Source organism: Aphelocoma coerulescens, chromosome 3 (assembly GCF_041296385.1).
Source record: "Aphelocoma coerulescens isolate FSJ_1873_10779 chromosome 3, UR_Acoe_1.0, whole genome shotgun sequence".
Lineage (NCBI taxonomy): Eukaryota > Metazoa > Chordata > Aves > Passeriformes > Corvidae > Aphelocoma > Aphelocoma coerulescens.
The window spans coordinates 16,379,885-16,406,226 of NC_091016.1; the positions used below are offsets into that span (position 1 = coordinate 16,379,885).

Genomic DNA, 26,342 nt, shown 5'->3' on the forward strand with positions numbered 1-26,342 from the left:
TATTTCAAAGCCAGATTCCTTTAAATAACAGACATGATATCTTTGTACATAAGTATTAAAATTTTGATAAAGGAAAGTGGAATAGTGCACCAGGGAAAGCAATTGTACCTTGCCTGGCTTTGAGTGCTCATGGGCTTTCATGCTCCGTCTCTCCTCTAAAATTATTCCTTGGAATTAACTTTCCACTACGAGTCACCAGACTGAAATCTTACACTAAAGTGATGTGAAGAGACCTTCAAGAGTACGCAGGGATACTTATTTCTGTGTGTTTATGTTGGGGGGTTTTGTATTTTCGTAATGTTGGAAGTTTGGGACAGTCTATAGTTAGCTAACTTTTCTTTAAATACCAGACAAAAAGCCAACTTTAAGGGAGATTTTTGCAGGCATTCTCTGTCCTGTGTCTCCTGCGGTGAGGTGCAGGGAGGTTGTCTGCTCAGTACCCACTGATAGCTTAGGGATGGCCAGTTCAGGTGTTCTGGTGAGCATGAGGGAGCCTGGGAATGGCATTCCACTGCTCATTAGAAGAAGAAGCACAAATGTTGTGCTGCCAAACACAGCAGGTATTTTCTCTTTCCGGTTTCTTACTTCAGTACGCGATGATTGAAAGCACAGCTACCCCATACAGATGCAGGACTCTTTCAGTGAGAATTCGGAACATTTTGCAGCACCTTTCTTCTGAATCTCTTTAATACCCAGTTTTTTCTTATTTCTCTTCTATCGTTTTGATTGTCCTTTAGCAGATGTTGGATTGAACATTTCTCAGCAGCCCTCTTGCTGAGTTAGTCTGCTGCTCTTTTTTTTCATGTAGTTATCTTCTATATCTGGAGTGAAATCTTCTTTTGTGAAGATTTTTATAAGATCTCTTTGAGATCTTTTGTTCATGTTTTGTTTGATCATCCTTTGTCTTGCACTTTTGACATACTTCTGTCTGCTGCTTCCTTGTGCACACTGCATTGCTGGCCACTTCCTAGCCTTCCCTCTCAGCCCTTTTATTGCTAGGGAATGAGTTCTTTTCTCTACTTGAGCTCATAATTAACTGGTAACTTTTTTCCTTTTTTTGAACCTGAAGAAGTGCGATGGTTGAGTGACCAGCTCTACCCTTTCTAAAAAATGTGGAATTTATGTTGTTAATCTAAGTCTGCAACCAGAGTAATACAGTAACACTCATTTTTAGAAAGGAAAATATTCATATTTTGGGGGAAGGAAAATAGGATTGCCAAGATCTGGCCTACTTCTAAAGCCAGTAGAATATCTAAGGAAGATCTTTTATTAGGCCTGTCTCATTCATTTTCTTCTAGGAAAGCCAAGTTGATGTGTTTCTGAAAGTACTTCTTGTAGAAGATTTATAACAAAAACCCCTTAAAATTAATATCAGCATAGGCTATCTGGAGCTCCATATAAAGGCAGGAAAAAGGAGCAAGATGAACACCACAAGCACAACTTATCTCTCTGTATTTTAATTTGATCATCTTTAGCACTGCATGTAGGGTATGAGGATGACTAATTTATACCTGGCTGAAGCCTTTTCTAATTATCCTCATCTTCTCTGCTTGGCTGTTCATTACAGTGATGTGTCTGTAACCCTGGCCCTATATGGGCCTTCTACCCTATTCAGACTTTTTGGGCTTATTGAATGCAATACCTGGCAAACCTTTCTGATTTGTGTTGGATGTCATCCAGTGCAAGCCATAAAATCTGCCGAGGTAGCAGCTGCTCTGCTAAAGCAAGACTTTTTTGCCTGGTAACAATAAGAGCCCTTGCAACATTTTGGTGTTAGGTTCTCTTTGCCTTCTTGACTGTCAAGCCCAAGAGCACTGGACTCCTGCATGGTGTAGCTGGTGATTGTCACCCTTCAGTTTGTGCTGCTGACTTGGAGCACGGTTGTGTCTGTCAGGTTATGCATGGAGTGAGCTCTGGTGTTTGCAAGGTCAGTTTGCCCCCTCTCCTAAGAGGGTGGTTCTGATTTAGTCATAAACAAAACCTGTGGAAATGCAGCATGTACTTATACTGCGACCTGTAATAATTTTGTCATTCATTCCCCCTGCCCCTTTTTTTTCCCCCAGATAAATGGCTCATTTAAACTGGGAGCTACTGAAATACTCTCTGGCTGGCAAATGCAGTGCCTAGCAGCAGTCATCAAGGACGAACCAAACATGAGTGGTGGAGGGGAACAGGTCGACATTCTCCCGACCAACTACGTGGTCAAAGATCGCTGGAAAGTGGTGAGTAGCTCTGGCTTTAATGGCCCAAAGAGACTCCCTCCTCCTCCTGCAGTAGTACAGCAACTTCCATACTTAATCCTGGCCTCTGGCAAGCAGCAGTGGAGTGGTATGATTTGATATGTTAGCAAGATACTCCAGGAAGAAGGGTTTTAGACTGGTATTTTCAGAAGACTAAACCTGTCAAGAATTTTTAGGTAGGATTGAAATGTTGCAGCACACTCAAATAATTTTTTAGTAAGAAACTTAGATTTCAAATTACTGTGGCAAAGAATACTACAGACATGACTATAAATAAATTGCATTGCAATAAAATAAGGTAAAACCAAATGTTTCAGGTTGGAGAATGTCAGCTACTTCAAGAGTCAGAAAGTCCATGATTAACCAGCTGGTTTAACTTCTGTGTAAATTTATTAGGATACTTCTTAAAATGATATCATCATATGTTAAGAGTTTTAGTTCTTACCTCATCTGTTGTGCAAGCTGGACTGGCTTTGCATTTCAAATGCTGAAAAAAACATTTAAATCCCATGTGTGCCATTGCCTCAATTTTTAACTGGGATTATCAGCACTCTCTGAATCATTAAACTCGCAGCAGAAGCCTCACTAGTCTGAGCTATAAGTGATTTGCAGTAGTGCTGAGTTGTTCTTTATGCTGACTGGCTGTGGTACAGTGGCCCTGTGAGTTTTGCAGTGGAATGTGGAGAGCAGAGGACTAAGGGAACTTGGGACTCTGAATTCACTTCAGTTCCAGGCTGTGGACAGGTCATTTTTCAATGGCCCAATTCAGACAAAACGTTATCCTTTCATTAGACTTGGCTTGTGCCTGTATCTCTGTATTGACCTAGGCAGTTCAGCCGAGCTCTGTTCTTGTTGCTCCCCATTGCCTGTCTCTCTTCACTTTGTTCCAGCTTTCTCCACAGCCTTCACTTTTCTGTCTGGCCTATTGCTGAACAGCCTATTTATATTTTAGCAATTCAAACTGTTCTTCATTCTCCTTGCTTCTTGAGAGCAGATGGAGAAGCTCAGTTTTCTCTGTGATTAGACACCAAAATGGAGACAACTCCTTTGCCCCTCCCAAAGCTTTCTGTCATGCTGAAGGAAAGCTTTGCTGTGCTCCTGCAGCTCTGGACTGGAGCACATATACCTATTTTGGAGAGATGATCCATGGGCAGATTAACTGACATACAGGACTTGAAATGTGCCCTGTGCTCACCAGTGTCTCAGAAAATAATGCTTGCAGCTTTTATCTGTCTCTCCTTGCACAAATGGAAATTCCCCCCGAGCCTAAAATTTGGTCAGATTGGTGCATGTTCTTTGCCAAGCTGAATTTCTATGCTCTCCTGATGCCTTTGCTTCAGGTGCATGATTGCTAAATACTCATTCTTCCTTAACATGAGGAACATTTATATTGAGGATGGCTGAGCACTGGAACAGGCTGCCCAGGGAGATAGTGGAGTCTCCCTCTCTGGAGACGTTCCAAACCCACCTGGATGGGTTCCTGTGTCACCTGCTCTAGGTGACCCTGTCTTGGCAGAGGGGTTGGACTAGGTGATCTCCAGAGGTCTCTTCTAACCCTAACAATTCTGTGATTCTGGGATTCTCTGTTCTCCTTTACCTTGGCTAACTTTGGCTTGTACCATTCCCTATTCGTCAATCTTGAAGTTTCTCCTTCATTGACAGGAGTGCTAAAACTTCTGTAAATGATGGGAGTATTTTTGTAACAAAGTCTAAACAAGGTAACTTTGTTCTTGGCAACAGCAGAACTCTTAAAAACTCCAAATAAAGTCTCAAATATGCTCAGTGATGCTCTCAGGGGAACGTTTTAAACCGATTTTGAAGTCGGTAGAGGCACTAAGTGTGGGATTCAGTGCTTCATTGTTGCAGGAATCTGTGACTGGGGCCTGCTAGAAGCTCTACCCACTAACTGCCTTAGAAAAGATAGAAATATGCAGCTGCATTGTCAACAACAGCTACCTCTAACTAGAGGAATAACCTTTTATGTTTTATAATGTCTCACAGTAGCCTTAAATACTGCAGTGAGGTCATTGCCCCACTTGAAGGCTCTGAGAAATGCCTTGCTAAAGGCTGTAGATAGCAATGAGAAATCCTTTTTCACAGCTCTGAGTAGAGCTGGGAATTTGACCATGTGCTAGCTGACTTGTGCATTGTGAGCCTTCATTGAACAGTCATTTCCCCCCCACTCCCCCCAAAAAAAGTGCAAAATGCAGACCCTTTCCTTTCAGGCAGGCCTTCTGTGCCTTCCCCTTGCTTTAAGTTGGTGTGGGACTAGTCAGAACCACGAGCTGTGAGGGGCTTGGAGTAATCTGGAAAAGCTTTGAAAATACTTCTGGTGGCCCAAGGAAATAGTGTAGGATCAAGTGACAGAGGAGAAGGGGACTGTACCTTAAAGTGAGCATACAGCTGTAATGTCAGGAGTAGCATTTTTTCCTCTTGTCACACACCTTACTGAATCTAACCCAGAACATGCCAGCTGTATGGTCCAAGCTTTGCTGTGGGTGATGGATCCTGCTCAAGCAGGTGTGTGGCATATTTATGTGATGCTGGGGTGCAACTGCCAGGAGGTCTTTTGTGTAATTTGTCCTCCCAGTGTCTCTGACTGTCTCTGGCTGGGCATCAGCTTGAACCCTCTAGCTCTTAGTGCTGGCATACTTCCATTATTGAGCCGATTTCTAATTTTAGATTGTTGTAATGTATTCCTTGAATTCCTTTCCTCCTTTCTGCTGGCTGACAAAGCTGTGACAAATGGAGATGCTAGTTCTCTGCAGTTAGCCTGCTGGTAGTTCATTTTCCTGTCACTCGAAGTCAGTAAAGTTTGGCTGTCTGACAGAAGTAATATTTTTGTTCTTATTTGTGAAAAAAGACATGGACAGGGTGTGGTTATGGTTTTTATCAAAATTTGTAGATTTAGAAGTATTCTTTTTAGTCATCATTCTTTACTTGCAGATGTTTTTGATGCTTTGACTAGATGAAACTTAGACAGTACTGGAACCTCATGACTTCTGCTGAGACCTCAGAGGGTCTTGATGCACGTGTGCTCTGAATGATGTGAACAGCTTTGTTCAGGGGAGGGAACAAAGTCAAACATAACTTGTACTTGCTTTGAACTAGGTATGGATGTCAAAGCTGAATTGACGTGTCTCTTTATTTCACATTAATGCCTTTTACTGAGGATTCACAACTGACACTTATTAGCAAGACAGAGCTGGCAGCTCCTGCACTGAGCTTTGAACACAAGTGATGACTCGTGTACATGTGTATGTTCTTTTGCTAGATGCAATCCATGTTTTGTTTTCTTTCAGGTTTCTGAGCTTCTTGATCTGAAGCTCTCCTGTTTATTTTGGAAACCTTGCTGGAAACCACACAAAACTTTCCTGGATTCTTTACCTTGTCTTGCTCACCAAGGCCATTTATGATTCCAAGAGGGAACCTGGGATAAGGAAGGTCCTTTGTCAGACTTGGGGCCTGTTTTGGTCTCACTCTGAATTGCTTCAAGTGGGCTTTGACAGGTCTTCAGATGATTCAGAATGTGGCTGGTTGAGTTCTTGATTGGCTTCTCAGTTCATGCCTGTTTTACCTGAGTTTGTTTCCTTTGAGATCAGATCCAGTCCTCCTAAGCAAGTTGAGTGGGCTCTGGAGAGTTTGGTGAACGTAGGTCGACTCTCCTCAGCTGTTAAGTCAGATGAGGTCTACTGGCCATTTCTGGATTGAGTTGAGCTGCAGGAGTTGCAGGCTTGGCTATACAAGTGCTCCTAGAAGACAGCCACAGTGGTCACTGTTTGACCTTGTGAAACCTTTGAAGCCTGTGGATGACAGCCTTGATCCTGGCTGAGTTCACTAAAGGTTGTTGGCTTTTCATTTGGTCCTTTGCTCTGGATTTAGAGCACATATTCCTGTTCCTTGGTATTGCCACCGATCCTGACACTGAACCACTCCTGCCTTGGTCCTGGAATGTTATCCTGGGAAGGTCTAGTCTTTATATAATATCCTTGGAAGGCAGATTTTGTTTAGAGCAGTGGTGGCGTATATGCTTCGGGAATAAAAGATTAAATTTGTATTCAAGCCTATTTTTGACTGGGGTTGTGTGTTGCCTTGGTTTTTTGAACTGTGTCTGAAAGTACTGATTTTTGCTTAGTGAGAAGGCTGTGTGTTGCTGTTGTTGTTTTGGGGTTTTTTTTAGTAGGCTTTGAAAGATTGAGCTACAAGACTCTTTTTCAGGATAAATCCAAAATATTTCAGAATATTTAAAGGAGACTTGAAAGGGAGCCATCTGTGTTCTGTGTAACTACTGATTGTCTGTGTGCAAGTCCAGATACCTCCCTGTTTGATCAGATGAACTGTTCAATTGATTCCACAGCATGGACACCCAGCTGACACGGGCTCGTGCAGCTGGGTGGAATGAATCCTGCTGGTGTTGTCAGTCTGTATCCCAATCTTAACAGTAAGTGGGCTGGTAGAAGGTAGGAAACAAGACCAGAAGAGAATATTCCCAGGGCAGTGAGGCTTAACATGGGCTAATGACTCATGATTACCACTTAGGTGGTTCTAGTTAGATGTTTCATTCTCTTTCTTGACTTTGTGTTTGCAGTTTCATTACTGGTTTGGGGTTTTTTGGGTGGTATGTGCCCATCTCTCCTTTGTGTCCAACAGAAGGCTGTGCTGAGTTCACCTTAGAAAGTGAACTCCCACAGAGCACTCAGACAGTGAGGCAATGGATGTGTCATAAGCCCCTGAACTCAGCTAAGACCTTGACTTACAACAACTTGCTCTGGAACAAAGGAAAGGAAATGGCTGCTGATGGCCTCTGGATGTTGCTGAAAAATGAAGAAGTATGGCAGTGCTAGTGGTAATGTTGAATAGATGGTACCATCTGGTGTGCTGAGGAAAGTATGCCAGAGAACAATTTCCATAAGAGTGTGAGCAAGGATGCAAGGAAGCAAAGGCAGCTTTGACAGCACTCCATTGGCTGGAATGTGTATATAAAGTCAGTTTTCTGATTCAGCAGAAGCTCCAATCTTGATCTTGTGTTGTCTCTCATTTGTTTCTCGGTAGGCTTTTATGTGTCCTCCAGTTTGGCTGTTTTGCCAGGTGTGCAGTCCCAGTATTGTACTTTTTTTCCTGAACCTGCTTGTCTGATGCACACATTCCTTTGCTTTTTCTGAGGCAGCAGTCCTAGCCTGTCCTTAGTTTTTCCAGACTCCTTATCATTTTTTTACTCCTAAAATGAACAACAACTAATTCAGTGAGAGCCTCTAGAGCAAGGTGTTCTATACTGTGCATCATGCACGACTGGACCTTCCTACAGATCCTATCCTAGTCATATCACTGTGTTGTTCCATTTGTATTGTACCTTTGCATTTTGACACCTGTGTGGGACCATCAGAGCATTTGTTGGGGCAAATAAGTGGAAAAGGATCGTTGTGTGTGTCTGTGCTGGCTCAGCAATATTTCTCCCCATATCTGTTTCTTGAATTAATCTACACAGTGAGATGTTTGGGTAGCCTATATTTTTTTCTCCATCCCGCCTATGCTGTGTTGTATTTTTTGCTGTTGACTTTTGCTTGCTATCTTACCCACTTTCTAACTGAGAGTTTTTTAACCTCCCTAAAGTCCGTCCAGATCCCAGCTTACCTTTCTTCCTTCTGTAGCTTTTACTGTCCCTTTTCCTTTCTCATGAATGTATCAGGCAACAGATGATCTTGTGTGATGAATCCTGAGGTATTAGCTGACATGTTGTTGCTATGCTGAATGCAGCACTGTTTTGAAAGAAAGATTTTTAATAGCCAGCTCGCTAAGTGTGAATTTCCAACTGGAAGTAGGGCTGCACAGTAATAACTTATTAATAATCTGTGGTGACCTAGTTATTGGGCTGTTTACTGTGTGAATATGCCTGTTTAGCCCTGTGGAAGGTCATGAGGAAAAATGACAAGGAGGTTGCTCTGGACAGCAACTTTCAAAGGGTTATCAAGTGATAGCTTCAGAGACAAGGCTGGCTGTCAGGCTGTTAATATGGAAAAAACTGCCTTCTTCACGTGGACCTGTTTTTCTTGACCTGGGAGCCAGAAGAGCAAATTATGTGGGTCACCTTTGGGAGGAAAAAACCCTGCTCTTGGTAGGCAGGGCCCTTTGTTCAGCAAACTGGACAGATGCACAGGACTGGCCTTTGGTGGTACAGAAGACACTAAAATATCATCTAAACCTCATTAAACATTGTGTACAATCCATGTTTAACTATCTGTCTGACCAAAACTTCATTTCCTCTCTAAGTGTTACTGCTGTTGTTGGAAAGAAGCGGCACTCAGGTCTTCCAGGACAGTTGCTGAGAGGGAACACAAAATGCTTAAGGGAAGTGCTGCAGCTTGGTTCAATGAACAAATTCTAAGCAAATCAAGGGAGCCCAGATCTATCGCTGCTGTAAACCTGAATTTCCTCCTGGGCAGCACAGTAGGCTTTAAATATATCTAAGAGAAACAAATATAAAATAATTTTCCTTGCATAGACATTTACACTTGCAACACATGAGGAGTCTGTATTATACATGATTATATATAACTAGATGCACATATGCTGTCAAGTCTCAGCAGGAGGAGGATCAAGGAATCACCTTCCAGGAAAGGCAGAGAATCCTGACTTGCTCTCTGAATGGGTGGCTCCTCTAGAGCAGGCAGGCAGACAATCTATCTCTAGAAGGTACATATCAAATATGATGAAACTTAGACATCTCTAGTTTTGAGTTTATGTCAGCTGAAGTGGTGGAATCCTATTGTGAAACAGTCTTTAATTTTGCTTAGAGACACAAAAAGCATAATTTGGTTGAGTTTCAAACTAAAAAGAAGAAGAGACTGAGAGCAAATGAAGCTGTACTGGTGGCTTGTACACCAGTTTTGAGGTAATGCAGATGGCAGTTCTTTGAGATGTGACACTGAAGTAACTTTACCACCAGAGCAGGTAAAACATCTTGTAAAAGATTCCAGTGGATGTTTTGTTCTGTTTTTAAAATCCTTTGAATGTGATGCAAACTTCATTTAACTTATTTCTTGAAAGGTTAGTTTCAACTACCGTGGTTATGTTTTACTGCAGAGATGTATTTGTTAGGAGGGAATGACCGTTTGCATCTGCCATGGTCTGGACAGTGGTTCTGCTATCTCCTTGAAGGGTCTTTCCTTGAATTTTGGCAAGAACATCACGGAGTCAATAGGCATTATCATTTGCTTTTAGAAGTATCACCTGTTATTGCTTGGTAGGCTTGTTCTTTGTTGTTACAGCAAAGAATTTATACATAGCACAGTCAAGTGGGTAACTGGACTTTTGCCAGGCTGTGCAGTGAAGGGATTCAGGCACAGCACAGATTGGGAGCTGAGCTTGTTCTCCCTACACAGTCGAGGAGCTGGCTTTTTGAGAGGCAGCTTGGTATTTCCTCTTGTGTACGTTGTACCAAACCACTTTGTACTTTTCCAGCTGAAGAAGATTGGTGGAGGTGGCTTTGGGGAGATCTATGAGGCAATGGATTTGCTGACCCGTGAGAATGTGGCCTTGAAGGTAGAATCAGCTCAGCAGCCCAAGCAAGTTCTCAAGATGGAAGTGGCTGTCCTGAAAAAGCTGCAAGGTAAGGCAAAAAGCCCTTTGGAAGTGATTCAAGTCACTGTGCATGTTAACAATCAGAATCCAAAGTTGCAAGTGGTTTTTATACTTTTCTCTTCAACTTCCATCTATATGTGATGTCACATTAAGTCATCCAGCTGAGAAAGTTGTTATGTTCTGCAATTCAAGTGAGGTCCAGCAACAGGGACTGTTTTGTCTGCCAGGGTATAAGGACAGTGGGGAGACTTATACTGAACTATTGGTACACTGGTCTATGCAATCTAGTGATACTGATTAGAAAATAAGGAATAGAGGAAGCAGCATCTGGCTAAGAAATGAGGTTGCCTCCCAGAGGACCTGGAGCACTGTAAGCATGACAGAGGCTCCAAGTAAAATGGTTGTCAAGTAGAGGAGTGCAAAAAGTGGATAATAGGAAGTATAGGGAAACTGACTATTAGATAATTTTTCATGTACCTCACTGTCCTGAAGGCAAGGTGTGAAGTGATGTGCCTGTTCTTAATTAGTGTGCAAGGGAGGTGTCTTGATGCAGCTGTTCCTGGCTGAAGAACGGGGGCTTCTACCAAACAGATTGCTGTGGAGGGATGTAAGCAAGGAATTTCCAAATCTGCCTTCGAGGAATTGAGAACTGCTGTTGGCTGAAGGGCATTGTGCGTGGATTTCCTTGTTAAGGCAAAGCCAGCTATTGCCAGGTATAGTTTCTGTTTTGTAGTATAATACACATTTGAAGGGATGTTCCTTTCTGCAGGATTCCTTCTTGGGCTGAGGAAATGCCTTCTGCTGAAGCAGTGAGTAATATCTTTATCACTAGGGCTCATGCTTGAGAGATGGTGTTGTGGCCCTATGTTTGTGTCTATACCTTTGCCTTTGTACAAAATCTCCAGAGAGATGATTGTATTTGAGGGTGAGGCTGTTGCAGGCCTTGTGAAATGAGCTACACAATGTTTGTGACAGATCGCCTCTAGGTAAAAGCCAGTGAATTATATTTGAAGGTCAAATTGTTTTCCATATTTCTGCTCTCCCAAGAGGAGGACTGATGAGGCCTCTTTTGAATACTCTGGGTTGTAATAAATGCAGCTGAGCTGTGTAAAGGAGAAATCAGCCCAGGTCATTATAGGGACTCTTGTTGATCTGTGAAAGGCCTGGATACACACACTCTGAGAGAACAGCAGAGCAAGTGTCTGAGGTCTGAAAACACTGCAGTGAGGGCAAGCAAGGCTGTGATTGAGATTTTTTGATTTTGTTGCTGCATTTGAAACTACTCTAAATTGAGTGAGGTTATGACTGTGTAGAATGACAGATTTTAGAGTACCAAAAGACAATGCTGTCATGCTGGCCAGTGCCAATAGGTGCTGCATCCAGGGCAGGGAGTGCTTGAAAAGCATGACCTGAAATCACCAAACCAGGACTAGCATCAGAAAACGTACAAGGTGTTGACTGATACATATGTTTATTTCTGGAAGATTGTTGAGAATACCAAATGCTTGAAAAAACACCCACATTTGTGCATAGCATGATGCTGGTAACTGGGGAGAGGGAGTGGTGGTGTGTGGAACTGGGAAAAGCCCCTTGGCAAAGCAGTTAGTAAATATTCAGGGAAGGGACAGAAAAGACAGAAGAATCAGAATTGGCTGTGCATCAGCTATCTTGCACGTAAGAATGACACATTACTTCAGCCATGTTTTTACAAATCAAGCTGTTCAGTGAGGAATTTAGCTTTTTTTGGTTGAAGGTTAATCCCCAAATGCTTTACTGAAATAAATGATAAAGTTAAATTAAGAAATTGGGTTGAGAGCATGGGGAATCATGTATTGTGTATGTTTTCACCGTGAGTGTTGCAAAGAGGTGAGAAACATTTCAGAAAGGGAGATGCTGTCTTTTTCCAGCAGTTGGAGGGTGGGGTAAGTTGGTGGTATTACCATAGGTGATACAGTCAGTTCGTGGATTTCCAGATGAAAATCAAGGGAACAATGTTGTCTAAAATTCCTCTGTACTTTTTCTGGTAGAATTGAAAACTGCAGTCCCTCTTAAATAGTCCAGCTTAATTGTTTTCTATTTAGGTGTCACACCAGCCTCAAAGGACTAATGAGCTGCTGCTCTCTCCAGAGGTTGTGAACAGAGTCTTGCAAGTTGCTGGAGTTTGGCAGAGTTTGGGATAGAGACAGTTGGCCATTGGCCCATACTGCAGACCTGGTTTGGGTACAGCCTGACCTTAGAGTGAAGTAGCTCCTGGTTGGTGTGGACTGCAGGCTGTTGTCAACAGTTCGGCTTTCTTGGACAGTTTGTGGGATAGCCACATAGGGAACATAGCTGCAGGTAGGTCCCTCACAATGTCCTTCCTGCACTAGCAATCCACACAGAACAGCTGGAGAACCAGTCAGGTACTGACTCTTCTATAGAGTCTCTGTACTTTGTAATAAACACCACGTGTAGTTTTCTGCTGTGAGGGTGGTCACGTGCTGGAACAGGTTACCTAGAGAGATTATTGTATCTCTGTCTGTGCACCTACTGAAAAGCCAGCTGGATGTGATCCTGGACAACATGCTCTAGCTGTCTCTGCTTGAACAGGGGCATGGACTAGATGGTCTCAAGAGGTCCCGTCCAGCACAAGCGGTTCTGAGATACTTGAGCTTGGCTATGTGAGATCACTACCACTTCAGTATCTCTCCCCTGCTCTGTAGAGTCATTCTGTTCTGCTCATACTTGATTTGATTTTTCTAGCTGTAAAATGCCTTTTCTGTATCTGTTTAGTTATTAATATGTTTCCCAAAGGCAAAGTTCTTTCTAACTTGCATCGTTACTTGGAGGGATCGTAAATCATCTTCTGACCAAACTTCCAAATCTGTTATCTGTCTTGGGTCTGTGAAACCCAAGCAGTGGTGCCCTTTTATGCTTTGGGCAAAACACAATTGAGAAGTCAGCTTATGGAGTTTCTTGTTCAAGCAGGTGATGAGCTGGAGCTCTCTGTTGTCTTGTTGTTGCATCTTTGCCCAAAAAGTTTTTAGCAACATTTTTGTCTTTTTCTCACCTTCCATGGACTGTGTTAGTTGAAATCAAAACCTTTTGGTCTCACAAAGTTGCTGTAGAATATTTCCTTGTTCAGGCTGAACTTGCAGGGCTCAAGACATTCTGTCTGGTGCTACTCTATCTGGCCAATTCTAATCAGAGCATCACAAGATAGCTTTTTATTTTAATCCTTGTGAAGCACTATTTGGCTTACATTGTCTTGTTTCTCCTAGAGAAGCTAGTAGAGAATTACACTACTAGGGTTGAAAATCTTACCAATAACAAATTCAGAAACTGTTTCAGGGATAGTTTGGGCACATCTGCCCAGTGAACTTGTACATGAATACAGCTTCTCCCTCAGAATTCTATTTTAGTGCCAAGCCCTCATTTTATTACCTTAGTCACTACTGTAAAACTATCTTTAAGCGAGATGTGTGTGATTGTACCATTTGCACACAATTTTAACCTATTGGAATTTTCTACTTTGCAGTCAAGGATTCTGAAACCAAGTCTAAGCTGCACTGGCAAAACTCTTCCTGCAGATTGTTTCCAGCAGAGGAGGTTGCTGGTGTAGTTGTACTTGCCAGTGTTTTGCTGTGTAGACAAGCCTTTGGGTCATGTACATAAAAAGTAAATGGAAGTAAGATCTGTGTGACTAAGTGAATCAGTAACTTGCATATCCAGAGAGCAAGAAAGGCTTTGGTTGGGTTTTCTGTGTTTCAGCCTCTTAAGCAATGTCTCCATTAGTGAGCAGTATAGTACCTGCAGATCAGTGGGTAGCAGCAGCTGTTCAGGCCTGTACATCTCCAGCAGATATGGCTTGGGGGTTTTACATTATAAACTTCATGGATTCAAGCCATTTTGCTTTGGATTAGTTTGCTTTGGGTTTTTTAATCTGCCCTCCTGTCCGAGGGTCCATTTGTTAGTTTGCACTCTGCTTTAGGATTTGGGGATTACTTGGTGTGCACCTGAAATAGAACTTCATGGTCTGTTTGCTCAGGAAACCTTACATGACCCAGAGCCACTCTTGGAACACTGACACATGGTAGTTGTGGTGATTTAAGCCAGTATGAGGGCTTTCTTTAAAACCTCATTGCTTTTATAAACCAGGACTCTGAGGCTCCTGTTTTTTTGAATCAGGAGAAGAAAAAATGGGATGGCTTCCTATCATTGAACACATGGAAGGAAGAGTACTATCATGTCTGGATGAGCAGATGTTTTTCCATCTCTTCAACGCTTTTCTAACCCTTTGAAATACCAACAGACAGCAACCTGCCTGCTCTGTCTGTGATTTTTTCCCCAATCCTGAATTTGCTGTGGAGCAATATTCAGGTGGCAAAGGAGCATCAATACTGTCTGGACTCAGTTTCCTGTCTATGAGATCTCTGAGGTTAATCAAAATGCCACATCTCTGTGAGAACAGCTCTGGCATAGCTTTTGAGGTGCTTGGCTTGGGCTGTCTGTCAGTTTGCCTTTCTAACAGCAACCTTCATTGCAGAAACTGTAAACCAGTATCAGTGATGAAATCCAATGGGCTGCTGCAGAGAGGGGCATAGAAACTATCTTAGGTGGCAAGCCAGGAATTGTGTTCTCTCTTAATGCTCAGCTGGGGCTGTGTGAGGCTCAGAAGCAGATGCTTTGAATTGAAAAGTATCCTCCCTGTCCTTACCCACTTCTTGATAGGTGTCTCTGGGAGCACCGTAGGGACTTGTGAGACCAGGGCACTGCAAAAGGATCTCTCACAAGGAGTGCACTTTGTATGCCTTCTGGTTCATAGACTCTCTAAAATATGGATATGGCCACAACATTCAGTCTCCTGTGATGGGATTCTCTTTGGAGCAGCCTAGGAGATTGTAATTTAAAATGGCCAGATTATTCTGGTGCTGAGCACTGTTTTCTGTTCATCTGCAGTGGCAGTGTTGCCCTGGTGTGAGGCTACAAGGCCCTAAGTATTTGCTTTTGATCTCACTCGGTAGGTGAGATCAGGTATTCCTAAGCTCTCTTCAGTGTGGTGTTTTCTTTGTAAATGCCTTCTTTTCAGTGTAACCAGTTTCATTGTGTAGGACTCTGATTAATTTTATTCTGCAGTGCAGAGATCTTCTGCATATTGAGTAGTTGTGCAAGATGCAGCCTGGTCACAGGCAGTGTAGTTTCTGAGTACCTGATTTTGTTACAGCAAATAGTAAAGCAAGTCTGTGCTGCTCGTTCCCTCTTTATTGCCAGGGGTTGGACAGATAAGAGTTTCCTAGCAAAATAATGGAAGGAAAGGGACCTTGTTTTTCTTACTCGCCAGTCCTAGTTTTTGTTGTTATTTCATTTGTGAGGTTTTTGTGTTAAAGTGGTGCCTTAACTCTCTGTGATTCAGTTTCTCTTACTTTTGTGGACACAGTTTGTGTTTCTACAGTGTTTTGCTAGGTTGATGTAAGCAAGCTATCTGCAAAGACTAGAAAGCAGAGTATAGTACCCTTGGCAGGCTTTTAGGCCATCACAGGGTGGCAGATTCACAGACGTGCTGTAACTTGAGCCTCTCTATCCAGCACTGCATTCTTCCATGTGTAAGAGTGTTTGAATGAACTGGCATTTGGGACACTTTGTTTTCTGTGCTAACTGTGGTGCCCTTCGGTGGGGGAAGGTCACGGGGTGGCTGAAAAAGGATTTAATCCACACTTTTTTTAAGACTTACTGTGCTTTGACCTGTGTGGGATCTATTATCACTTATTCATCTTAAAGTTGTTAGTCTTGGGAAACAACTAGAGGAAATTATGCCATGCAAGCTCAGTCAGTTTTACCTTTTACTGTTTGATTAGGGGACAGTGACAAGCCTTTAGGGTTTTGTGTCCAGTAGTTCATTGATTTATTACAGAAGCACTAGCAAGCTTAACCCAGTTGGTTAAATCCTAGCTGATGACTATTGAGTATTGTAGTGATTTAAGACTTACTTCCAGCACAGAATTTGTTTTCTTTCATGTCCAAAATTCCTTTGTCCAGCTGAGTTGACAAGTCCCTGAAGTCAGCTGGTTTGTCTGGCCAGAGGTGAAACTTGGTACCTGCAGAGCAAAGAAGCCTAAGTGAGCCAGCTCTGCCAAGCTAAAGGCAGCATGTCCAAGTAAAGTTAGAAGATGATGAAAATAACTCTCATTTCATTTTCTAGTCCTGACGAATCCTCCATTTCTTTACAATATTTGTACAGAAGTGAATTCAATATCCCCACAATACAGAATCTGTGGTAAGTTAATAAACCAGACACTGACAGGCAAATAAAGAAGAGGTTAGCTCCAAAATGTACATTATACTGTAGAGCATTGAGAAACAACTGCAGCTTTCCAAATACCAGTGAGAGCGATTGTACAGCTACATGTGAACAGCTGGGCATATCATAGAGACTCCAGCAGTGCCAAGTGCTTGAGCAAGTTGTGTTGTGCTTAGTGACCTAAGCACTTGGGCTTTTCCAAGTCAGTGTGACACAGATCCAGAAGAAAATTTAGGCTGGCAGGGAGGACCTCTGGGGGTCTCTAGTACGGCCTCATGCTCCAAGCAGAAAAGAAACAGATCTGGTTGCTCTGGGCTTTTGTCAGTGAAATCTTGAATAACCTCCAGAGATGGAGATCCTACAGCTTCTCTGGGCCCCTGTGCCAGGGCTTCACCATCCTCACGGGGGAAGAAGAAATCACACCTAATAGGAACTTCCCACGTTGCAGCTCATGCCCAGTGCCTCTCTGTGTGCCTCTGTCATGGGTTAACCCCAGCTGGCACTAAGTACCACACAGGTGCTCACTCAGCGCCCCTGCCCCTATGGAGTGGGGAGGAGTGGAAAAATGTAAAACCCATGGGGTGAGATGAGAACAGTTTATTAATTGAAATAAGAACAATAATAGTAGTAATGAAAAGGGAGAGAACAAATGAAAGGGAGAAATAAAACCCAAAAAGTGCAAGTGATGCACCACCCTCTGAGCAATGCCCACCACATTCCCAAGCAGCCATCCATGGCTCCTGGCCAACCTGCCCCAGTTTTTATACCAGGCGTGATATTCCATGGTGAGCAGTATCCCTTTGGCCCATTCAGGTCAGCTGTTGCAGCTGTGCCCCTGCAAGACCCCAGAGAACTCTCTCAATGAGGCTTTTAACAGCGCTTGTGGTTGTTCATGCACTCTTGAGTCAGACACATGGGAGAAACAGACAAGATCTTCTCAAGAGGTCAAAACAACAAAATAGATTTTACTGGCAGCTTTAGAAAATCAGAGAACTTTAGCAGAAGGTTTAGAGCAGCATTCAATCAACACAAAACACTCTCATTGACTTAGCCCACTCAACTTCACAAACTCCAAGCCCATTTGATTTTAAGTTAACCAAAAAGAGGGAATTAGGAGAAGGACAGAAAAGATGTAGAAAAGGACCCATGGAGCTACCAACTTCTGGGTTCCAGTGATGTTCAGCTGACAGAAACTCCGAGAGGAGTTAGGGTCAAGACATGCTCATCTCATGTTCAGCCTTAAATACCCCTTGGCCTTCCTGGGCTCTTCCCCCAGGTGGGACTTCTGGTCATTTGGCCACTCAGGAGCTTGGTTAGGGGCTCCAGGGGTGGGGTGTGGCATTTCCTCCAGTGTGACAATGACTGGCAGCTCTGCCAGGCTGACATACTGGCTCTAGGGGTGCACTGCCAGGGCAAGACCCAACCTTCTTCCCTTTCCCCACACGCATGCACCCCAAAATGTCTTGAGACATCAATCTTTGCTGTCTCTCACAGCTCCGTCCTGACTTCTTGTGCAGCTCCTCACTGGCAGAGCAGGGGAATAGTGAAAACTCGAGTTAGGGTAGGCATTACTAAGCAACAGCCAAAACATCCCTGTGTTACCAACATTATTCTCATCCTAAATGCAATATATAGCACTGTACCAGCTTTTAGGAGTAAAATGAACTCCAGCCCAGCTGAAACCTCTGAGAAACATCAGGCTCTATCTTGGCACTCTTGTGTTAGGCAGCTCTGACCAGCAGATAGTGTCCCTTCTATTGCCTTCCTAAAGGCTGAACAAACTCCGTTGTCTGGCTCTTTTTGTTAGTGTTACATTCTCCTTTCCCTGCCACCATCCTGGTGGTCAGTGCTGAACTCGGAGGTGTTGTGTCAGTGTTGGTCTTCTGCAGGAGAAAATGCAGCAATTGGTAAGGTAACAGTAATAAGAATAACAATTGCTGTGAGATTTATGATAATTCATGCAATAGAAGTTACTTCAGTGTTTTGGGTGAACTGATAGGAATGAGACAGCTACTCTATGGAGATGAATCACAGAATTTTAGCATAAAATTAAAAAATTAAATTTTTTAACTTCTTTGTGGAGAAGAGTGGTTAATGGTTTTCTGGTTAAAAACACAGGAAATATGGAATCTGTTACAAAAAAACCAACTTCAAGTTGCAACAATAATCTCACATATTTCCTTCTTAGTGTTGATTTGATTCGTTTCATTGCTGCATTGAAAATACATTAGGAATGTTTAAGAACTTAAATGAGTAGAAGATTGGAATGAATATTGGTGTCCACCAGTTGGAAATTGATCCTTATGAAAAAAAATAGACTCAAAAAAGGATCATAATTTAGGTTCTTTTAGGGGCTGTGTAATGAAAGCTTTTCATGTAATGAAAGTTTTGAAGTATTCAAATGGGGACTTTAATCGTATCTCTACAAGGTGACGAATATCTCTCTAAGGGTGGAAGGGGTTTTTATACATGAGAACATAATTACTGACTGTAATTTTTAAGTTTCTTCAGAACAAGGATAATGAAGACCATTTCAGTGACTGAAATATTTCTTACCCTGTATTATGGGACATTATTATATTCATTGTAGTTAAAAGACCACAGTAGAAAGAATTTTTTTCTATGGCTGAACATTAAAATTTTGCCTTAACTAAATGCTTGTGAATAAAATAAAACACTCTGAAACTTTCCTCAAGTGAGTGCTTATGAACATCGGGCTGATGTGTTCCTCCAATGCTAGTTAATTAACAGGCCAAAACTCTTTAAAATCTATTACCCTGTTGTTTCCTTTATTTTAGTAACAAACAAACACAGATACAGAGAATATTTTCTATGGTATAACTTGTGACCCTCTGAAATATCTGGGCAGCTGTTGAGCAGAGCAGTCTAGTACAGGAGCAAGTGTCATCTGGCAGTGCAGTAAAATGGTTCTGAGGCTTCCCATACTAAATATACCTTGAAAAAAAACCATTTTCCTACTCCCCTCTTCTTTCTTTTCTGGTTTAAAATATGCTTTTCTGCTCTCTGTGCTATGATCTCCATGCTTGAGGAGGGCATGTATGAGAAGAGGGCTATTTCCTGCTGCCTTTAAGGGAAGTATGACAGTTCCATCATCCTGTCTGCACAGGAGGTTATTAACACGATTGTTCTTGTGTGCTTCATAATTCTGATCAGCCTCAGGACTGAGCTGCAGGAATCCCAAAGTCACACCTGACTGTCAGCCTCCATCTGCTACTTCAGCATGGCATGAACTGTTCTAAGAGAGCAAACAGTTGTAATCTGGTGCCTCCTTTAGATGACAAAGGAGTGAAAGCCTCTGGGACCCAGAGGGTTTGATGCTGCAGGCATTTATCCCACCTGTATGACTGGCTGGCTGTACCTGCACCACATCTAACTATGGCCTGCTTTCTCTACATTCTGTTATATTCTTTTTGTTTCATGCAGAAATGGGCACAGTTTTCCCTCACCCCCTTTCTTCTGTTTTCCTGGTGTTGCTTGTGTTGCAAAACAGTGCATGGCAGAGCTGTTCCAGGGGGAGCCTAAATTCCCAAGACCAACAGGTCAGGTCCGAGCCCATTTTTAAGCTGGAAAGGAGGATTCAGTATAAAGTCAAGTCAGTTTGGGGATGCAGGTCATCAAGAACTGTCAGTCAGTTCATTATTTTCAAAAATTATAGTAAGCAGAAACACACTGTCATCCTAAACAGGCAAACAATTCTCAAAAATAATAAAAACTAAAATGCTGCTTTTTTTCTGTAAAATTTTGCGATCCAGAGAACAATAGTGTTACGGAGGAAACTGATTTTAAAAAAAAAGAAAGATCTCAGAAATACACTCAGAATCAGAAGAGGCAGTAAGAAATTAGCAAGGTTGTGTCTTAAGTCATATCATTAGACACTGCCCCTCCTGTTTCACTGAAATTAGTGATTTAGGTGGGCAGGTTCTCCCTGTCAGAGGGTTGGATTTTAATGTTCTTGTCTGTAGTTTTGCAGCAACAAAAAGCACATGGTGTCCATGCTTTGCAATTATTTAAAACAATAAAAGCAAGTACAAAAAATGAGTAATTTACCCTTTTTACCACACAATAGCTCTCATTGTCACTAGAAACAGTCACTGCTTTTTGGCTTTTGCCTCAGTATCCATCCCCTGGTGCTCTGAAAGGCGAACAAAGCAAAGTGGGACTACAGTGTGTCTGTGCAAATCTGTGAATCATGGCTGGGATGAGTGTGGGCTTGCAACCTGTGTAGGTGGCCAGTTTGCTGAAGCACAGGAGTATCATGAGCTCCTAAATAAACTGAACTGGTTCTTTCTGAGGTTATCCAGATGTGTTGACTTTGTAGCCACAACTCTGGCTCTGAGGGTCCCTTCGCATTGGCAAGCAGCACAGCCATCCCTATTGGGGCATGTGGCAGGAAGGTGGGTGGGACAGCTGAGGCTTCCTGGTGGTTCCTTCTTGGTAATACCCACACCAGGACGTGTTCTATATCCACACAGTATCTCAAGACGTTTCCTCGGAAAGCCAAAAACCTGTCTGTCAGAATCAACACTGATTTTGCAATGAGCTTGTCAACCAGCAGCACCCAGTAGCTGTAGGCACACACAGGCCGTGGGCCTGGTATGTGAGAAACAGGAGCAAGGAAGAGCATGTGCCCAGTGGGAGCAAGGTCAGGTGACATGGGAAAAATACAGAGATGCTGCTTGCCACTTAGGGAGAAAACTCATGCAGACAAAGCTCAGCTGGAGTTGAAGCTGGCCAGAATTGTGGGGGACAATGAAAAAAGGCTTTTTCAAATATATTAATGGCAGTAGGCAGTGTAAAAATAACATCAGCCCATTACAGGATGGGGATAGTCACCTCACAAACAGGATGTGGACAAGGCAGAGGTGCTTAATGCATTCTTTGCCTCTGTCTTCAACATGGCTGATGGACCAAGTGGATCTCAGTGCCCTGAGCTTGGAGGACCATGACTATTAGAATGATCAATTCCCAGTTGACCCTGAAATTGTGCAGGATCTGCTGCTCCAGCTGGATCCCTACAAATCTATGGGGCCTAATGGCATTCATCTAAGAATCCTCAAAGAGCTGGCTAATGTCATTGCAAAACCTCTCTCAATTATTTTTGAATAGTCTTGGGAATCTAGAGAGGTCCCAACTGACTGGAAGCTGGTGAACATTGTCCTGATTTTCAGGAAGGGAAAGAAGGAGGACCCCAGAAACTACAGGCCTGTCAGTCTCACTTCAGTGCCTGGTAAAGTTATGGAGGAGATGATTCTGGGAGGTATTGAAAAATACCTGAAAGACAGCTCAATCACTGGTCACAGCCAGCATGGCTTCATGAGAGGCAAGTCCTGCCTATCAAACCTGATTTCGTTTATGACAGGGTAACTTGTCCAGTTGATCAAGGGAAGATAGTTGGTGTAATATTTTTGGATTTCAGTAAAGCTTTTGATACTGTCTGTCATAGTATCCTCTGGACAAAATGTCCGTCCCTCAGCTGGATAAACACATCCCGTGATGGGTGAGCAGCTGGCTCATGGGTGGGGCACAAAGGTCTACAGTGAATGGGGGGACATCAAACTGGGGACCTGTCACTGGTGGGCTTCCACAGGCCTCCATCCTTGGCCCTGTGCTCTTCAGTATCTTCATCAGTGGCCTGGACACAGGACTGGAGGGGATACTAAGCAAGTTCACAAATGATACAAAACTGGGAGGCACTGTGGTTCCCTCAAGGGCAGGGAGGCCCTGCAGAGAGGCCTGGACAAATGAGAGGACTGGGCAATCACCAGCCATAGGAAGTTCAACAAGGGGAAGTGGCAGATTCTGCACCTGGGATGGTGCAGCCCTGGATGTACAGACTGGAGAATGAGAAGCCAGAGAGCAGTGCTGTGGAGAGGGACCTGGGAGTCCTGGTCCATGGCAAGTTGAACATAAGTCAGCAGTGCCCTGGCAGCCAGGAGGGCCACCCCTGTCCTGGGGGGCATCAGGCACAGCCTCGCCAGCCGGGCAAGGGAGGGGATTGTCCAGTGCTCTGCACTGGGGCAGCCTCACCTCGAGTGTTGGGGGCAGTTTTGGGCACTGCAATAGAAAAAAGATATAAACCTGTTAGGGAGTGTCCAAAGGAAGGCAGTGATGATGGTGAAGGGCCTTGAGGGGAAGCCATGTGAGGAGCAGCTGAGGTCACTTGGTCTGTTCAGCCTGGAGGAGACTGAGGGGAGACCTCATTGCAGTTACAACTTCCTTGTGAGGGGACGATGAGGGGCAGACACTGATCTCTCTGGTGACCAGTGACAGGACCCAAGGGAATGGCCTGGAGTTGTGTCAGGGGAGGCTGAGGTTGGATATCAGGAAAAGGTTCTTCACCCAGAGGGTGCTTGGGCACTGGAACAGGCTCCCCAGGGCAGTGGTCACAGCACCAAGCCTGACAGGGCTGAAGAAGTGTTCAGACAATGCTCTCAGGCACATGGTGTGACCCTTGAGGATGGTCCTGTGCAGGGCCAGGAGTTGGACTCGATGATCCTCGTGGGTCCCTTCCAACCCAGAAGATTCTGTCATATACTGAAGAGAATACTTTCCTAATCTCTGAGTATCTTTTCCTGAAATATGGTGGCTTGTGACATTCCTTGATGGTTTCGGCATGGTCTTGCACATGCAGTCCTGAGACTGGATAATGTCCATGCCAGAGACATGAAGGATCTGCAAATACATAACCTTCTTATTCATCTAACTAGATACAGGTGGATACTAGAACTGGGGTTGGTTTGTTTGTTTGTTTGTTTGTTTTAAACCTGTTCTTCCAAAGGGATTAAGGAGTAGTTAGGGCCTCTATCCCTCCAGTTCTGGTTGCCAGCAGCTCTTTTATCTCCTTATGGTAGGAGAGAGAGTGTGATTGTTCTGGTGTGGGATGCTGCTGGGACCTGAAGGCTCTTGATGCTCTTACTGAGGGTCCTGGGATGGAGCTCCATATTCCACAGCTATGTGTACTGCTCTGGCCAAAGCTCTGGTTCTCCAGTGAGAAAGCTGCTCCTTCCTTTGTCTCCTGCTGCTCTCCACGTCCCTATTCTGTCATGTCTTGCTGTCCCCAGCAGTTTCTGATGCCCCAGGCCTGTGGTGCACACAGTGACAGCAATAGCAAGGCGTTGAGGGTGCTACAGGCAGTGCAGTTACTCAATACTCTGTGTTCATGTTCTTCTCTTTTTTTCTTTAAAATTGGGAATTAACAAATAATAAGCTTTGGTTTAAAAACTAATTCAAATCATCCTTGCTCAAGTGCTACAAAGAAACATAGCGTAAAGTTATGCAATGATACTCACCCCCTTCCCTGCTTAGAAACCCCACCAGGAACCAAGAATTCACCATTGTGATGTACATCAACCTTTACTCTGTTATCGGCAGTCTGCTATTAGGGGAACTCATTCCTCTTCCTTCCCCTTCCGAGAATCCAGAGAGCAAACCATCACAAATCCATTACAGGTCAGGGTCTGAAACCACAGCCTCCACTCCCCCCCGAGGACCAGCTGAGTATTGTGGGGTGGCTGAGTTAGTTTGATTTTGCCTGAACAGGTGTAGTTTGTACTAATATCATGGCAAAACTTGACACAGAATGGCCCCTATTTTTTTCCTTCTGTTGTTATAAAATTGCTTTAATGTTTCAATGGAGGATTTCCATAAGTGGAAAGCATATTTTCTTTTCCAAGTGTCTCTGACTATTAAAATCAGGGTTTGTTCATGTCAAGGTAGCATTAGATTAGCTCTTTCAGGGTAAGCAGTGCTAGTAGGTGAGTGTGGTGGTGGTGTGTACAAGTCAGCTTGTACTGAATAAAGTTGGTGTAATGAGCTGAGCTCAATTTGTTATGCAAAACTCCTTACCTGATACCACTTTATGGGTACCAGCCCTGAATCAGAAACCATTTTTCTGAACATCATGATCAAAGGGTTGTTATCTTATGTTCTATTCTCTTCATTTCTGTTTCTTTTCAGGGAAGGATCATGTTTGCAGATTTATTGGCTGTGGAAGAAATGAAAAGTTTAATTATGTGGTCATGCAGCTTCAGGTGAGTTCTGTTCTTCACCTCTCCCACCTGTCCAGTAGAGATGGCATCACTGAGAAGGATTTACACTGAGAGAATAAGGCCAAGCAGTGGTGTAAAGACTTGGTTGTACACAGAAAGAGGATGGAATGGAAAACAGTGAGAAGGGGTGGTGTTGCTCTGATATCCCTTGGGATGGCTCCAGTCGTCAGTATGTGCTAAAATATTTCATAGCTCCGCTTTTCTGTTTAAGATGCCTTTCTGTCAGTTTTCTGAGGGAAAGCACTCAGTTCAGAATGCTCCCAGGAGCAACCCACAGCGTTGTGCAGCAGTGGCAGCTCTTTGAAATACCTCCTGCTGAGCTGTGATGCAGCATTCAAAATATGTCTTGTATCAGAGCTCAGAGTGAGAGCAGTGGTGTCACAGCAGCAGCACAGTTTCTCTGTGAAAGGCCATGATCTCTGGCTCCTCTGTCTCTCCCAAGCTCAGCAGTAACTCAGCTTCTGCTGTGGAAGTGTTTACTCCTGTTTGAATGCTGCTGATATCAAGTCAATAAGGGCAAATACTTGGGTAGCTACCACACGGTGACTGCACTGCTAGACAGGGTAGATGAAGTAAAACAGGTACCAGCAGATCCCAGTACTTCTTTAAAATAATCTTCTGATTCTTTTGTAGTTCTGCTTTGCAAGACAGTTGTATAAAACCAGTAAACTCCTGGTGCTTGGGTTTGCCTTTTATGTACCGTTGGCATCCCAGCTACTGTTATGAATAGAAAAAATCCTTTTGCTCTCTAAACAACCCTGGCTATTTCTGCTGCTGCAGTGTGAGTGTGAATATGAATCGTGAAGGGGCTGGCCTGGACCTCATGGAAGAACAAGGCTTCTACCCAATCCTGTCCTTACCAAGCCTGATAGAAGGGACTTAACCTTGGAAAAAATTTTTTCTGTATGGATTCTCTTTCTAGTTTGTTCTTGACTATGTAACTGAGCTCGTAGAGTAGGCAGAGCTAAAAATAATTTCATTATTTGCAGATGAAGACACTGATACATAAAGCATTAGCTAGTTTTGCACCATCACTCTTCAGGCTAAAATTCTCCTTCAAGACCTGCTGAGACATGGTTTATCACATGTCCCTTGACTGTTGTGTACTGCAGTTCTCCATTTCTCTTCAGTCACCAGCTTCCACTCTTAAGCTTTGCAACTCATTGCATCTGCTCTGTTCTGTAATCAGCCTGACAGTGTTTATTTGGAAAATAGTGCTCATTTTGTGTCTTTTCCTGGTAGCAGTAGCAGCTGGGGAAACTTATGGCACATTTCAGTGTGCAGCCCTGAAAAAAACGAGTCTTGCTTTCCATGTTACCATTGGATAAGAGAGCTGGTGTTCAAGGAACAGCTTTACAGTGGAAAGCAAGATCTGCTGTCAGTTCAGTAACTTGGATGTTTCAGGATAGCGATGACAAAGCTGTGCTGCCTCTAGTGAAGTGTCACAGAAATTCAAGAAGATAAGCACTAGAGAGGTGATTTAGCTTGATCTTGTTCATGTTAAGGAGCAAACCTGGGTGGGCTGCTGTGCCTGAACTGTATCTATGAGCTGACCTGTATCAGGTGTGATTCTTCAAGGGTCCAGAGCCTGAAGTGAAACATGGCTCAGAACAATTTGAGAGACTTGTCATATGCTACATGAGCCAGCTGGCACTTTAATGTCTGTAAATAACTCGAGAACTGGAAATGGGTGGATGAAGAGATGGCATTTGGAGAGCAATCTCTGTTTTCTCCTCAACTGTTTGGAATCTTTTATATATTTGCTGTTGGGAATTTTGTTCGAATTCATGTGGACTTATATTATAAGCATAGGTCTTCTATAGATGATAGATGTCTTCTACAGATGTCTTCACAGAAGCAGAATCAGGAGATTCTAAAGCATAGTAATGAACAGCATGTCCCTGTAGCTTTTGTTCTTGATGCATGTTCTCTGAAACAGCAGACTCTTATTCCTAATGTTTTTAATGAGTTGCTAAATGCATTCGTTCTGTGGATTAGAAGAGCACTTTGCCATGGAATACAATCATTTTAGTAGCTTCTCTTTACAATGCTAAAGAGGTATAGACAAAACTGAGATGACAGACATCAAAGAACACTGGGATTTTTCTTGCATTTACTCTGCCCTTTTTTCCTTTTTCTTTCCTAAATTGTCTTTATTTTCATGCATAGCTGGTAGCC

The 26,342-nt window shown here is 43.2% G+C and overlaps 1 protein-coding gene across 2 annotated transcripts in view; it reads left to right on the top strand.

Annotated features, from left to right (window-relative positions):
* The first annotated feature begins 2,086 nt into the window (after positions 1-2,086).
* The window catches only part of TTBK1 (tau tubulin kinase 1), a 91,590-nt gene continuing 67,334 nt past the window's right edge, over positions 2,087-26,342 (top strand). Inside the window, exons 1-3 of one of the 2 annotated variants that reach the window (XM_069009191.1) lie at positions 2,087-2,222; positions 9,699-9,846; positions 24,073-24,146. In XM_069009191.1, the coding sequence (XP_068865292.1) occupies positions 2,115-2,222; positions 9,699-9,846; positions 24,073-24,146 (330 nt within the window). In that variant the 5' untranslated portion in view covers positions 2,087-2,114. The remainder of the gene's footprint in view (positions 2,223-9,698; positions 9,847-24,072; positions 24,147-26,342) is intronic. The other variant, XM_069009188.1, reaches the window with a different exon arrangement.